This window comes from Solanum lycopersicum, chromosome 3 (genome assembly GCF_036512215.1).
Source record: "Solanum lycopersicum chromosome 3, SLM_r2.1".
Classification (NCBI taxonomy): domain Eukaryota; kingdom Viridiplantae; phylum Streptophyta; class Magnoliopsida; order Solanales; family Solanaceae; genus Solanum; species Solanum lycopersicum.
This window is the reverse complement of record NC_090802.1, coordinates 45907434-45925048: the sequence shown is the minus strand read 5'-3', so window position 1 is coordinate 45925048 and position 17615 is coordinate 45907434. Positions and strand designations below refer to the sequence as shown.

Below are 17615 nucleotides of genomic sequence, written 5' to 3'. Positions count from 1 at the left end.
GAAATTTGTTGATAGAGGTATGAAGTCTTGCTCCACCCGGGTTCGAACCTAAGTGGGAGCAATGATTTAATGTGATTTTTGTTATTGGTGAATTTATTTAATTAATTAATAATTAATGTCTGGTTTAAAAAGTAATATCATATTTTATAATTAATTATTATTTAATTATCTATTTAGTAATTAAGATTTTTTTAAAATTTACTATGTCTTGCCAACAATCCTAGTTTTAAGAGGTACAATCTCACACAAACTCTCTCTCTCACGCCTAAATCTCTCTCTCTCTCTCTCGTCCAAATTGTTTTTCTTGTCTTAAAAACAGAAGATAAAAACATCATAAAACCATCCAAATATCTCTATACTCAAGAAATTACAAAAAAAATATACAAGCAAGCAAGCTAACTTAAGAAATGAAAACTTCGCATCATCTTCTCAACGGGTTTGTGTTGAAGGTTTAGGGAATTTTTTGGGCAGCATATGGAAGGTGTGTAAAGCTACAACAAGGTATGGGTTTTCTTTCTTTGAATCCTTTGTCCACGAGAAATTCTTTCTACAAAATTCAACGTGTGAAACTGGGGCTATCCCCTTTATTGTTGAACTCCTTGTCCCTAGTCTCTTTTGGATTTCAATCTAAATTAGTTTAGAAATCATGTTATTGGTATGGTCGTTGGTACATAAGTGTGAAATATGATGTTCCTTATGATTTTATGTTTGAAATTGTAACCATGTTCAATGATGTTAACCGAAAATGATGTATTGCAATGTGTAAAATGTTTGTTGTTGTTCTTCATTTGAAGTCTTAAAATGCTTGTTTGATGATTGGAATTCTTGTGCATATGCTTTGTAAATTGTGATTTTAAATGAACTGTAAGGTGGCTGCTCTAAAGTTGAAAAATCAAAGCTAAAAAACCAATGATTCTACACCTAAGAATGTATTAAACGAATTGTGAAAGTACCTCAAAACGAACGTATGAATGTTGTTAAATAAAGGCTAGAAAATTTAATAATATTTCCAGCACATGGTAATGGAATTTTCTGCAAAAATACTTGAGGTTGAGAGGTTTAAAAATCTATTTAAAATATTTGAGGTCAGTGGGGATTGAACCCAAGACCTCACTACATTAAAGATGAAAAAAAATATATGAGAGGTGTGGGATTTGAACCCACAACCTCTTGTCCAAACAAGAGAATAAGAGGGGAGTTTTAAATTAATAAAAATAATGGGAGGAGTGGGATTAGATCCCACCACCTCTTGGCTGAAGGAGGAGGCAAAGAGAGAAATTAAAAAGAAAATAAAGTGAGGCTGTGGGGGCTCGATCCCACAACCTCATTGCCAAAGCATATGTAAATAAATTTTAAATGAAAATAAATAAAATAACGAAACTGTGGGGCTTCGAACCCACAAACTTTAAGTCCAAAGTGAAATAAAGAAAAAAATAAAGAAAGGTTGTGGGATTTTTATCCCACAACCTCCTGGTTAAGTCGAAATGGACGAGGAAAATAGATAGGAAAATAAAGAGGGGGTTGTGGGGGTTCGAATCCACAACCCCTCGGCCAAAAGGAGAGAAGTTCTAGAGAAAAAGAACTAAAAAGAAATGTTGATGTTGGGGTTCAATCTAGGGTCCCAATGTCATGAGGACTAAAAATAAAATCAAGGAAAAATGTAGGTGTTGTTCAAGGGATTTGAACTTGGGTTCCCGTGCCCCGAATTTCCATATTGATACATAAATCATACATGAATTAAATGTAAAAGAATAAGGTCACCTACTTATATCAAAATCAAAATCTTGGCATATATACAAGATATATAAGTCTTGTACTACATAACCTTAGGATGCTATGAGTCACTTAACAAACTATGAATGAAGCCTCATGACTTGTATGTATAGACCCATAAGTCTTGCATATGATTAAAAATAAATGAACCTAAGATGTATGTTATGAAATGATGAAACCCTAGAAGGGTTAAGTACGAGTGTAAGATACACTAAATGGCCAAGTGCATTGATATATGACGAAATGAACAATGAAATGATGAAATGAACAATGAAATGACGAAACCCTTGAAGGGTAAAGTTAGAGTGTGAAGGAGACTAAATGGCAAAATCCATTGGCATATGATGAGATTAACATTCATGTAAAAAAGGGTGAGTAATTATTGAGAAGAAATGTGCTAATGTTAATGAATGTGGTGACAACATGATATGAGGCTAATGTAAAATATGAGAGCAATATCAAATGATACTAAGTAAATGTTACAAAAAATGTACTCACCTATTACAGTGTAAACTTAATGAAGAGAGTAGTCTCTATGAACACTCTAATGAATGTATTGAGATTAACACACTTAATGCTAATAATGAGATGCGAAATCATCTATTTGAGCTATGACGTATGAGTTGATTGTAATGGAACTTTATATTGAGCACCGACAGACTAGCTATGAGAGGTGATGCCTTCTTTCAGGAAGGGCGAAGGTTCACGTAACTATCATGAGATGAGATTGTCTGGAATGGTGGGTATGTGTCTCCTTATATCTGCTAGTCTTCGAACCTATACTGCCAATATAGGGATCTGGCGGGGTTCAACTCCCATGTACGCTAGCATGTTTTGGGTCACTTTGGCAGGTGATTCTACCTTATTGTAGTGTAACGTTTCATGACACTGTATTTCGTGATGCTCACATGATCTATATCAGTTAAAGATAAAGTCCCAATGATTGAATTTAGAATGAGGTCATCCTTAAATGATGCACATAATTAAATGAATGGTAACAAAGGTGGTAGGGCAGGATGATCAAGAGGTGAGTTAGACTCAAGGAATGACATTAGGTCATTCTTGGTCATTGAAAAGCGAACCCAATTAAAAATTTTAAATATATTTTTAGGTATAGCAGGAGTCCACACTAGCCTATGAACAAAATGAAATGAAGTACATATGAGTGAATGAAGCAGACTCTATGTTTGTTAATGAACACTCCATATGTGAGGTCCCATATGTTGATCCCTCATTTTTGAAAGTCTTAATGTCAAGTCTAGGATTCCAAGGTCTCATGGCGTATGATATGTTCTATGTGTAAGATGTTATGTCTCATATGCAATATGATGTATGCTACGTGTAAGATGATATGTGCTATATGAAATATGTTATGTTTGATGATGCATGTTACTCTCATGGCATAACTTTCCTAATCCAAATTTGGAAAGTTCACTAATTTTCCTATTTATAATATGGCAAATCAACTTACTTTACTTTCCATAATCATGTTGTTAGGAAAGAGGTATTCTTACTCATGCATGTCCTTGGTGTGTTCTTGCATGTACCCATACTTAGTACAAGTGTGTACTAATCCCATACAACTCTATATTTTGAGATAAAGTAAGAATAACGTATGTAAGCTTGTTTGCGATCTCTGAGAGGTCAACGAAGCCGGTCTCGTTTGGGGTCTAGATTCTGGTCGTGACACAATTGAACATAATCATCAAGTCTAAGCCATCACAATTGAAGTAAGGATTCAAGATGAGAAAGTCTTACCAATTCACCTTCACAAGAGTCCTTCAATGGTCTAAACTCAACCAATAACATTCATCCATTAATATAATTCATAACATCATATAATCTTAATCAACATAAGCACTATGTAAATTTCATCGCCACTTAACCAATTTAGCATCAATTTACAACCTAGGGTTAGGGAAATAGGGTAAATTAATGATATTTTCCATAGAATTAGGTCTACAATTAAAAAATACCATAACCAATAACACATCATAATATATCTATGATAATCAAAAGAAACAAGGAAATATTCATTTTGAATGATCAATTTTGGAATAAGAAGGAAACCCATGATTTTATCAATTTTATAAATCATCTTTGAAGAACTTTTGGGGAAGGGAGTCCCAATAGTGAAGAGCTTCCGTAAATTGTTAATCACTAAAGATTGTTGTAGAGAAATTTGAGTTCTTTCATCCCTAATGCCCTCAAATCTTGGTCTTCAATGGTCATCTACGGGGAGATGAAAAGTAGAGAGAAGGAGGGGAGTTTTGAGTTTTTGGAATTGAAGTGTGTTAGGTTTGTTTAATGACTGTTCGACCTTTTATAGTCTCTTTACTAACTAAACTAAAGATCTCTTAACCACTAATTAAATGCCTGACTAATAAACTAATTAAATGACTTGACTAATAATTGGACAACCTAAAATAGACTCCACCTATGAGACCCCGACCTATGGTTTGTAGGTCAATCGACGCCCTGTACTGGCAAGGAATTGATTGGGTGAGAGACTGGTGTTTTGGTCCTTTTTAGGTAATGAATAAGTATCGGATGAAGGATCCATCGACGGAGCTTCGATCAATCGACAGCTTGTCGTTTGCACAATATCAAAAACAACTTTTTGGTCTAATTTAAGAGTCCTCTCTAGGGACGTTTTAAGAACCAAGTCACACTAGCACTTATTTCACTAGTCTTCAAACGTCCTGGATGTTCCTTGACGTTTTGAATCTAATACTTCCTAAATGATTTAAATACATTATTTTAGGCGTTAAAATAGTGTTACAAGTCACTTATTTTCAAGTGAGGCTCTATATTAGGCCTTGGACTGGCGGAGTGTTACATTATCCCCAGGAACATTCGTCCCCGAATGACACTACAATCTTTTTATAGGGAAAGATGACTCATGATTAACAGCCCAACCAAAAAAAATATTAAAACATGAGCTACAACTCAAATCAACATATAAACATGGAATTTACACATAGAAACTCAAAACACCAGTTACTACGTATAAGAGCTCAACATCACAATATGAGGAATTTCCTCATGATCCTCAAGTAATTTATGCAAAAACTTATTTTCAAAACACATTAACAAGATAAATACCATTTCATTAAGGCAACAATACATTAAACACAAAAAAGTGAAAATTAAGCCAAAGAACATTTTCACATGAAAACTCATTTTGGCATGAACTTCTACCATACATATGCATTGCATATTTTAGCAAAACAAGCAAAATTCAAGATTATTGATATTTTCATTATTCATAGGAGTGACTAACCTTAATTACGAATAAGATAAGGTAGAGTGAATTCATGCTGTCGTTGGCGTACCATGTTTTGCTCCCTCAACTAGGTGATTTCTTCATAAGAATTTTACAGAGGCCACCTCTTTGTTTCTCAACATGTTGACTTGGCGATCTAAAATATCCACTAAAACCTCTTCATAAGAAAGGATCTCATCCACAACTAAACTTTCAATAGGGAAAATGGACACGGGATCACTAATAAACATTTTTACCATGGAGACGTGAAATAAAAGATGAAGCAAAGATAGCTCACTAGGTAATTTCAACTCATATGCAACTGTTCTGACCCGTTGTAAAATCATATACAGACCCATATACCAGGGACTTAACTTCCGCTTTTTGCCTAACCTCATCACCCCTTTCAAAAGTGAAATCTTCAAATACACCATATCTCCTACTTTGAATTAAGATCTCTTTTTTTTATTGTAGGCATTGGATTTTTGTCGACTATAGGATGTCTTTGCCCTATCCCTTATCACCCGAACCTTCTCCAAAGAGTCATAGATTATTTAGGGACCAAGGATTGAAGACTCACAACCTCAAACAACCTTAATGGAGACATACATCTCCTACCATAGAGTGCCTTCAGTGAAGCCATTGAAATACACGAGTGATAACTATTTCTATAGGAGAACTCAATCAACGGTAGGTGATTGTTCCAATTACCTTTGAAATCTATCACACAATCTCTTAACATGTCTTATAGGGTTTGAATAATATTATATGTTTGACCATCCATTTGGGGATGAAAAGTAATGCTAAGCTTTACTTGTGTACCCAAACCTTTTTTTGAAAGAACTCCAAAAACGAAAAGTGAATTGTGCACCTCTATTTAATATGATGGACAAAGGGATCGCATGAAGGCTCACAATATCATTAATGTAAATTCTTGCATAATCTTCTGCCGAATAAGTAGACTTAACGGGGATAAAATGAGTGACTTTGTTAACTTATCCACGATAACCCAAATTGAGTCATTTTGCCTCTGGGTTCGAGGAAACCCAACAACAAAGTCCATACTAATATCTTCCCACTTTCATTTGGGAACACCCATTTCGTAGGTTAGACCACTAGGCTTTAGATGCTCAACTTTAACTTGTTTGCAACTTGGACATTTGAATACAAACACCTGTATGTCCCTTTTTAAGCCATCCTACCAATATACCTCTCTAAGGCACACGATACATTTTGTTAGCACTCTGGTGAATATAATATTGGGAACCATGAACTTCTTCCAAAATCTTTCCCCTAAAATCATTAACATCTGTCACACATAATCTACCCTAATACCTTAGCACACCATTTACCCTTTGGTAGAATGGCTCATTGAACTTGATAAGTCCCAATTTCTTCAACACCATTAATAGTGGATCAAGATATTTCTTAGACTTCACCTCAAACACTAAAGATGAATCGGACTTATTATGAACTATGAAACCACCATTTTGGATATCTTCCAATCGAACACACAATTGAGCCAACCTATGAACATCCTTCCTCAGGTCTTTCTTCCGTTATTCTACATGAGACACACTTGTCATGGTCATATGACTTAGACCATCTGCAACCACTTTAGCCTTGTCAGGGTCGTAGAGAACACTCGTGTCGTAATATTTAAATTATTCTAACCATCTTCTTTGTCGTAGATTAAACTCTTTTTGAGTAACCATATATGGAAGACTCTTATGGTCGGTATACAAACCCACATGAACACCATACAAGTAATGCCTCCATATTTTTATAGAAACACTAAGAACGCTAATTCAAGATCATGTATAGGGTAATTCATATCATACACTTTGAGTTGTCTAGAGGCATAGGCTACTACCTACACATGTTGCATAAAGACAGAAACCAAACCCACTCGGGATGCATCATAACATACAACAAAACCTTCGTACCCGCCGGTAAAGTCAACACCGGAGCGGAGGTAAGCCTATCTTTCAAAATTTGGAAGCTTCTTTAACATGCCTCCGACCACTCAAATTTCACACTCTTTTGGGTCAAGATAGTTAAAGGAAAAGTAATGGACGCAAATCCATACACAACCTCCTATAGTACCCGGCTAAACCCAAGAAACTTTTAGTGTCAGTTGGAGTCAATGTTCTAGGACAATTCATGACTGCCGCGATTTTGTTTAGATCATCCTCTATACCCTCACTTGAGATAATATGAACAAGAAACGCCACTGATCTAAACGAAAACTCACACTTCCTATACTTTGAAAATAATTGTTGTTCCTTGAGTAATTGCAATACAACTCTCAAGTGGTCCATATGTTCACCCTCATATTTCAAATATACCATGATGTCGTAAATTAAGAAAATGGCAAAGAAATCTACCTAATTTCGAAATACCCTATTCATAAAGTCCATAAAAGACTGAGGAAATTAGTGAAACCAAATGACATTACTAGGAATTCATAGTGACCATACCTACTTCGAAATGCCATTTTATATATATCAGTACTTCTCATCCTAAGTTTGTTATACCCCAACCTTATGTAAATCTTAGAAAAGTAGTTTTCCATTAGATATAATAAAACAAGTCGTAAATCCGAGGGAGATTATACTTATTATTATTGATGACCTTATTAAGTTGATCAAAGTCAATGCCCATCCTAAGGGAACTATCCTTCTTCTTAACAAACAACACTGGAGATCCCCATGTTGAACTACTAGGTTGAATGAAACCCTTATCTAATAAGTCCTTGACTTGAAGCTTTTGCTCTTTCAAATCCTCTAAAGCCATCCTATAAGGAGGGATTGAAACGGGATTCATATCCGGTAACAATTCAATACCAAAGTTTGGTGCTTAGGAGGATTTCCGGGAAAGTCACAAGGAAAGACTTCTGGAAAGTCTTCACTACAGGGACTGACTCTATAGGAGGAATGTCAGACTCAAGATCTTTGAGTCTTTCAATATTGTAAAAACACCCTTTAGAGATCATTTTATAAAATTTTAAACTTGAAATGATACGACCTTTAGGAATTGATTTAACCCACTTAAACTCAAACATGGGTTCATTAGGAAATTGAACTTCACCAATTTTGTTCGACAATCGATGGAAGCTAAACAAGCATGAAACCATTCCATTACCAAACTAACCTATGTATCTCTAAAAATCCACCTATTAATCTTTATTGGGCGAAGATATAGGACAACTCCTAAAGACTAGTCTAGCCACAAGGGAGTCACCCACCGGAGTTGTAACTGAAAATGGTTAAATCAAAATATCGGGTAAAATATAAACATGTTTTGCCACTAGAGGACTTCCAAATGATAAAGTAGCACTGGGTAAAGTAAAGCATAAACATCAATAGAAAAGACTTGTAACATATCAGTGACCACATCGTTAGACTCTTCTTTCTCACCTGTAGAGCGGAGACCATAAAAATGGTTCCCCTTGGATATTTGAAATTAGTACAACTTGCTTGAGATTGGTCACTCCCCTTCTATTGATTCCTCATATTAGGGAATTTTCTAACCTAAGGGCCACTCTTGCCACACCCAAAGCAATAATCCATCCAAACTAGACATTCACCCATATGCTACTTGCCACACTTTCTTACATGGTGAGTTAGTACCTCTTCCCTTTTAGTACTTAGGGTTAGAAAACCTACCATCATAAGCCTTGGGAAATTTTGAAGGGACCTGGTTGGAGAACATTTTCTTGAACCTAGGCTTGTCATGAATTTCCAACCTTCCCTTAGAAAAACAACTTTCATATGACTTTACCATCATTGTAACTCTAGTCTTCCTCCTTAGTCTACTCTCTTCCACCTATTTAGCATGAACCATAAACCAAGAAATATCCATATTGTCATGCATCATCGCCAAACAAAAATCTTCAACTAAGTCATTGGACACTACCGTCACAAAGAGAGTTATCTCATCCCTAGGATAAGATACTAAGGAAGGAGAATATTTGGATAATTTAGTAAAATTCAAGGAGTACTCTTTCACACTCAGACCTCTTTGATGAAGGTTGATAAATTCTTCCACTTCCGCCTCTTGTTTCTCCCCAGGAAAGAAATGATCATGGAAATCCCTTTTAAACACCTCCTAGGTGATAGGACCCTCTCTCAGGGACCTATTGTCTCTCCATTGAGTGTAACATGTGTTGACACCCAATTTTAACCCTCCGTGATAAATTATTTCACGAGCTTCTTACTTCCGAAATGATTGAGAATAGTCAGTTTATAAAATTTGAATACTCTTCAAAGTCATTTTTGTGATCTTAATCGATTGTCATAACTTTTAATTAGTAAAAATATTTCATAAGGTTGTACAGATATAATTGGTATATTTCATAAATGTTTTGAAGTCATGTCAAAAGATTTTATTTTAATTCAAATGCTTATTTAAATTAATTTAACTTAAGTTATTTATAACATTGAGTTTTTTTGGTCATTAAGTTAACTATTTTATTCCGTTTGAATTAAGAAGTTTGTTAATTAATATATGTTAATTCGTCTTATTTAAAATTTACTAGAATTGGCCATTTACAAGTCAATTTGGTTAAATTAACTATCCACTTGACCGTTTTATAAAGACGTTTTGGGTCCTCGACTTCTAAATTATTTTGTTTCAGTAAATTTGACCCATTCCCAAAGACCCAATTCCCTTTAATCATAACACCTTGGGCCCCTTCTTCCTTCCCAAAACCCAAAATAATTTTTTCAGAACAGCCGCCCCAACCCAACCTTGTAACTCAACAATTTCTGCAAGTTTGTTTCTCTTTCACGTGAAGGAAACCTAGAAAAGTGTTACAACCGACAACAATCCAAGCACGCGCACGAGAAGGATACAACGTCTTCACGCTCAGTCCCAAAGCGAGGAAGCTCCGTGCGTGAGTTACACCAGGCGCGTCTCAACGTCTCCATTCCCTTTTGCTCGTACAACAGCGTATTCCAAACCAGCAACTTTATCCTTGACTCGTGTGGATGGAGACCATGTCGAGTACAAGGACGATAAGGTTAAATCAAAACCATCCGTTCCTACGTCCTCCCTGTTTGGAGTATTTTGGGGTGGAATTATTGTCAAAAAATAGTTGTGTGGTGTCCTAAGAAGTTTTGAATTTTTAATGAGGACTTGGATTTCCGTTTTTGCCCAGACAAAAAAAAAGATGAATTACTTTCTGATCTTACCCCTTCCCTCCTATTCCGAAAAAAAATTGCTGCTATATAAACTCTCTTTCTCCTAAGTTTAAAGGAGGTTTTTTTTGGGAGTTTTGGAGAATAGCTTTTGGTTAGAATTAATTAATAGGCAGAAACCCAGAAGCAAAGTAAAAAAAAGACATATTTTATAGAGGATTTTTTTTTGAGTTGGAAAATTTTCTTTCAATTAAACGAAAAAGAGTAAGTTTAATAAATATTCTAATACACACTATGGTTTGAAAATAGCAATTTCAAGTGTTTAAGTCCATCATTTCACCCGGATTTTCTCGCTCATCGTTTGTGTTTGGAGTTTCTCGCGGTGAAGGTCGTTGCTTCACTGTTTAAGTCTTAGTCGCTGCTCAAAAAGAGGTAACAAACTCGTAACCCCTTGGTATTTTTTGAGTGCGTATAATGGATTCACATTCTGTTCTATATGCATTTATTGCCATGTTTTGAAGAATACGATTTTTTTTCTTTTAAAAGTATAATATGTTTTATTTTTATATCTCTGTTTGTGTCATTTTGAGATTGTAATTTTTATGTTTGTTTGAGGATGGGATCCTTGCGTTATAGCATAATTTGGGATGGGGCATTTGTTTGATTGTTGAAGATGTTGGTTTCGAATCCTTTGTGGCTATCTTATTATTTTACTTTTTTTTTTACTTTTTTTTACTTTCTTGCATCGTTGTTATCAGTTCGGGAGTTATTCGTCTAGTCCTAGTGCGTGTTTGTTCTGTTTTTTTTAATCGGCGTGACCATGGACGTTAGAAGCCGTTTTGCTTATTCCTCCATGATTTTATATCTCATTGTCAATCAAAACTTTTTGTAGTTCACATGAATTTTAAATTCTTACTAGTGTCGTTTCTCTTAGTTTGGAATTCACCCTTTTTTTATATCGTGTAGCTGCTCAAAACTGAAATTGCTCTTTTCGGAGAAATGTCGTCATTTTCGAGTATTTCCTCAATATTAGTTTTTTCCTTTTTTTTTATTTTTTTGAACTTGGATTCTGCCTTCTGTGTTATTTGTTGATTTTGTCCTTTAACCTCTTTTACATTAATTTATTATACACAAAGCAAGGGGTTAATGTAATGGTTTTGATGACATGAAGATGAAGAAAAAAAATGATCAAGCCTTGACTAAGCCGATCCCACATCTGTATCAATCCTTTCCAATCCGGAAGTATGCCAAGCATGAAGACCTTATGGAATGTATGTGTGACCTCTTCGAGGAGATTGATGTTGTTGTCGAGGAAGAGGTCGAGCTAGCTAGTATTCGCGATGCTGTACCAGGGGAGGTGCTGCTAAACTGGACTTCCACGCCGATCCTGATACCCCAAACTCTTTGGTACAAAGGCGTCAATTCATGCACATTAAAATCGGTGGTAGTTTGGAAGAGGCCCAAGACCACCATTTTGGCATTTTCTTAGCTGTTCAAATTTTCAAATTTTCATTGTGATGTTCAAATATGTGACATGGCCTATGCCATGGCCAAAATTTGCATTGTTTTTAAATGAAAGCCTCTTTTTTTAACTTTATTTATTTAGTTTTTTGTTATACCTTACTTTCCTAATTTTTTTTGGTTTATTATTTCATTAACTTTAAGTTACAGACCTACCAATGTCATGTCATGTCACGAGCTAAATGAAAAAAGTGAGACAGGTGACGAAAAGGTTGACGATTGTGAAGAAGAATGTGGGGAACCAAATTATGTCGCCGAGGATTTTCGGCAGTTCAAGAATCAACATAAACTAAATCTAGACGAAACAGAAATGGTGAATTTGGGAGATCCAGAATATGTCAAAGAAATTAAGATCAACATCAACCTAAATGAACCTCAGAAAGAAGTCCTAATTCATTTGCTTGCTTAATATGCTGATGTTTTCGTCTTGGAAGTCGGTGACATGCAAGGGTTGAGTACTGATGTCGTATCCCATAAGCTGCCGATTAACTCGGGTTCGATCCGATTGAGCAAAAAACTAATAAATTCAAGACTCAACTGAGTTTAAAAATTAAAGAAGAGATGACCAAGCTGATAGAGTCCCGTTTGGTGGATGTGACACAATATCCAACTTGGTTGGCCAATGTTGTTCTGGTCGCCAAAAAAGATGGGAAAATCAGGATTTGTGTCGACTACAGAGATCTCAACAAATCTAGCCCAAAGGATAATTTTCCATTGCTGAATATTCATATTTTGATTGACAATTGTGTTAGGCATGAACTACAGTCATTTGTGGATTGTTACGCGGGTTATCATTAGATTCTACGAGATGAAGAAGACGCAGAAAAGTGGCTTTCATTACACCTTGGGGTGTCTATCATAACAGAGTGATGTCATTCGTCCTCAAGAATGCCGGTGCCACCTACATGAGAGCTATGACGACCATTTTTCACGACATAATTCATAAGGAGATAGAAGTCTATATGGATGACATTATAATCAAGTCCCGCAAGAGTTTGGACAACTTTGCACATCTAAAGAAATTCTTTGATCGGCTGTGTCATTACAACTTGAAGTTGACTCCCGCCAAATGCGGTTTTAGAGTTCCAGCCGGGAAGTTGTTGGGATTTATAGTCAGCAAAAGGGGTATTGTGCTGGACCCTTCTAAGATTAAAGTAATTCAAGAGTTACCTCCACCGTAGATGAAAAAAGAGGTGATGAGTTTCTTAGGGAGGTTAAATTACATAAGCCGATTCATAACTCAATCAGCCGTGGTGTATGATCCTATTTTCAGGTTGTTAAAGAAAGACACCCTAGTTTCATACTGGTTTTGATGCTATTAAGAACTATTTGTTCAATCCACCGGTATTGGTTCCTCCGCGAGAAGAGAGTCCTTTGTTGTTCTACTTGTCTGTTCTCAGATAGTGCATTTAGATGTGTACTTGCTCAACACGACGAGAAAGGAAAGAAGGAAAGGGCTATATTTTATATTATCAAGAAGTTTACTCCATACAGTCTCGTTACACTTTGTTTGAGAGAACGTGTTGTGGTTTGACGTGGCTTGCCCAGAAGTTGAGACATTATTTGTCTTTCTATAATACATACCTCATTTCCAGAATGGATCCACTGAAGTATATCTTCCAAAAGGCGATGCCGAGCGGAAAGCTAGCTAAGTGGAAAATGTTGTTGAGTGAATTTGATATTGTGCATGTGACTTAGAAAGCAATAAAGGCACAGGATTTGGCTGATAATCTTGTAAAAAATCCTGTTGATAAAGAGTACGAACCACTTAAGACTTATTTTCACCGCGATGAAGTGTCATTTGTCGGTGAGGATATTTCTGAGGCATATCTAGGTTGGAGATTATTCTTTGACGGAGCGACAAATCATCAAGGTAAAGGTATTGGAGCAGTCTTAGTGTCAAAAACTGGTAAGAACTACCCCATGGTGTCTAATCTCCGATTTAATTGCACAAATAACATGGCCCAATACAAAGCTTATATTCTTGGGTTGAAGATGTCCATCGACATGAATGTCTACGAGTTGTTTGTTATTGGAGATTCAAACCTTTTAATTCATCATGTTTAAGGAGAATGGGATGTGAAGAACCCAAAGATTATACTTTATGCACAATACTTGCAAAAGTTGTGTAAAAGATTTTGTATGATTGAGTTAAGACATACTCCGAAAATACAAAATGAATTGGCCGATACTCTGGACACCGTCCCTTCGATAATTAAACATTCAGATACAGATTATATTGATTCTCTGCATATAGAGTTGAAAAAACATCCATTTCATTATTCCCATGTTGAAGCAAAACCAGACGGTTTGCCTTGGTATTTTTATATAAAGAAGTATTTGGAGTTTGGAACTTATCTCGAAGATGCTACTTCAATTCAGAAGAAGTCGATATGCCGTATGGATCTCAATTTCTTTCTAAGTGGAGAAGTCCTATATAGGAGGACTCCAGACTTAGGTCTTCTCAGATTTGTCGATGTCGTTGAAGCTGCAAAACTGATTGGACAGATACATGCTGGAGTTTGTGGTACGCATATAAATGGGATCACTTTGGCAAGAAATATCCTACCATCCGGGTATTTCTGGATGACTATGGAGAATGATTTTTTCAAGTTTGTGCAAAAATGCAACAAATGCCAAGTGCACGATGATATGATACAAGTGCCACCTCATGAACTTAACGCTATGAGTTAACCTTGGCCATTCATAGCTTGGGGAATGGATGTTATCGGTATGGTAGATCTAGCCGCTTCTAATGGACATAGATTCATTTTGGTTGCCATTGATTATTTCACTAATTGGGTGGAAGAAGCTTCTTACAAGTCAGTAACCAAGAAAGTTGTGGTTGATTTTGTTTGCAACAATCAAATATGCAGATTGAGGTACAAGAATCCATCATCACTGATAATGGGGCAAATCTCAACACACTTGATGAGAGAGATATGTGAGAACATCGAAATACAACTACTTATCATCCCCAAATAAATAAATTTTTAGAGACTTCCAATAAGAATATCAAAAAGATTTTTAGAAAAATGATTGACAAGCATCGAGGTTGGCATGAGATGTTACCATATGCTTTATTGGGATACCGCACGACTGTCAGAACATCAACTGGAGCCACTCCATATTTGCTAGTATATGGAACACAAGCAGTCATACCTGCTGAAGTTGAGATACCGTCTTTGAGAATCATCCAAGAAGCTGAGTTAAGTAACGATTAATAGGTTATCAAGTGGATTGAACAACTATCTTTGATTGATGAGGAGCGAATGGTTGTCTTCTGTCATAGTCAATTGTATAGGCAAAGAATGGTTCGTACCTTTCATAAGAGATTAAGAGCCAGAAATTTTGAGGTTGGTCAGTTGGTTCTTAAGCGTATTTTTCCTCATCAAGACGAGTACAAAGGAAAGTTTTCACCAAACTCGCAAGGACCTTACATTGTTCACAAAGTATTATCTGGAAGGTCTTTGGTCTTTTCGGAGATGGATGGCAGTGTAAAGCCTAAACCTATCAACTAAACTGCTGTCAAAAGATACTATGTGTGAAGCTTCGGTTTGCATTTCTGTTATTTACTTCTAATCATTCTGTTTGATTGTATTTGTTTTGCTGAAAATTTTACCCCTCTTGTAATGAATTACGTCTGACCCGAATTCTAAATAATGAGATACGTAGGTGGCCTATGTCGGCTTCGGTCACCCCATTTATCCCCTTTAATCATTTCTTTGTATCTGAACTGTGTTAGACCTAAATTCTCAAGTATGATATACATAGGCGGCCTATGTCGGCCTTGGTCAGTTTTCTTTGTAAATGGTTCTTATTTTGTTAACCTTTGAGGGGAACTATGTTTGACCTGATTCCTGTCTCAACAGGATATGTAGGTGCCACAAGGGCTCGGCCGTATCTTCCGTAAGATTTCTATTCCTCTCTTCAATAAAAATTGGGACAGAATTTTTGAGAGGGACTCAAAAATTCTCGAGAAGAAGATTCCTCCTCAACATGTAAAGACCGAAGATATTTCGAGATTTGCAACTGGGACATAATTTTTTAGAAGATCTCAACAATTCCGCGATCTTCTCAGTTAAAGTGAAAAAATAACCAAGACATTAACTGGGACTGAAATTTTAAGGATGACATCAAAATTTAATCACGGATTTATCTGCAAGTCCGGAGCTACTCAGAAAATGCCCCAGCAAATCATCAGATAGGCCTTCAAGCATAAGACTCAAAGATGTTTGTTAAGCCTTATATGAAATGACTTGGCAGATACTTTTTTTTAGATACTATTTCTCAAAAAATTCATTTCTCTTAAATTATCCCTTTTGTGTTTTGTTTGTTTTGGCATAAAATACTTTGTCTTATCTATCAAGAGTCGGGAGATAAGGAAATCAAACGGAGATAGTAAGACAAGGAACAAATAACTGAAGAAATCGACACAGATTAGTTCATTTAAAAACTAACAATTTTTCTGTGGACGCAAGTTTATAGTTTTGCTCTTAAATCAGCATATTCTTCCGATAAATGAATATGGAAAGGTCCAAAGAGGAGAAAACTATTCCAAACTCAATAGTTTTCCTAGAAGCAAGAGACATTTTATATCTCTTATGTTGGAGACTCGGGGATATGAATTGTTTATTTACATAAATTTCCAACGACATGAAATTTATAAAGGACATCATTTGCATCATAATGTCGGATATAATACTATGCATTACCCGGAGGGGGTTAGCTAGTTTATTATCAATCTAGACGATGTATTACCTGGAAGAAGTTTTACCTTTATCATCGTTGGAGGCTATATAATAATTCATGCATCGCGAGTCAATACTCAAGCATTGCGGAAAATCATGCATTGCGAGACAAGACGCATGCATCATGGAAAATCATGCATCACGTGTCAATACGCAAGCATCGTGTAAAATAATGCATCGCGACTCAACACGCATGCGTCGCAGAAAATCATGCATCGCGCGCCAATACTCATGCATCACGGAAGATCGTGCATTGCAAGTCAACACTCATGCACTGCGGAAGACTATGCATGTGAGACGGTTTCATATGCATCGTGAGAAGATTTCATGCCTCACTGAAATTATGCATCGCAAGAAGATTTTATACCTTGCAAATTCATGCATCACGGGAAGATATTCATGTCCCGTAAGAAATCATGCACTACCGGAGAAGGAATCATGCATCTAAAAAGAAATATTAATCTGTTGGCATCAACTGCATTCTTTTATTTTGATTAAAGTAAACAACACGAAGATTACATCGACATCAAGAGAAGCATCAGCACTGCATCATCTTCCATTTATGTTTACATCAGCATGAAGAGTCCATTGACATCAAAAGAAATATCAGCATCGCATCAGCATTTATTTATTTAGACATCAAGTAAAGAGTACATCAGAGATTACGTTGCAAAACACCAGACATAAGCTTTATTTGCTTTATGTCAGATCGATTGAGTTGACGTCAGATGTAGAGGAGAACAATTGAGTGTCGACATGGTAAAAGAAACTTTCTCCCATCCTAAATAAATTTTTTAAAGCTGACGAGTTTTATCTCAGTCTTTGTCGAGAGCATCCGAAAGGATGAATTCTACAAAAACCACAGGTGCGGACGACGTCAACAGGGACACAACACTACATGAAACTTTTTCTTAGCAGCGAACTGGGACATAGTCGAAAGAGGATTGCCAAACTCTTAGTACGCTAGCACAGGAGCGACTTCCACCACTATTAAACCACAACCCTATCAAAAGGCATTTGGGTTTTCCTTTGAGTTTCGTTTGTTTGTGTCTCGCATCTAGAAATTTTTATCTACCGGAAGCAAGTTTCTAATCTAAGTGAGAGTGCGTCAAGAGTTTGGAAATTATGTCCGTGTAAGTTCTTACCCATGGATGTGAGCGCACC

At 36.1% G+C, this 17615-nt stretch overlaps 1 protein-coding gene across 1 annotated transcript; it reads left to right on the top strand.

Moving 5' to 3' along the window:
- The first annotated feature begins 12662 nt into the window (after positions 1–12662).
- On the top strand, positions 12663–14924 carry LOC138347602 (uncharacterized). Its single transcript, XM_069295900.1, has 5 exons — positions 12663–12854; positions 13399–13609; positions 13958–14227; positions 14411–14582; positions 14732–14924. The coding sequence occupies exons 1-5, from the start codon at positions 12663–12665 to the stop codon at positions 14922–14924; spliced, it is 1038 nt and encodes a 345-aa protein (XP_069152001.1).
- Positions 14925–17615: the final 2691 nt, after the last annotated feature.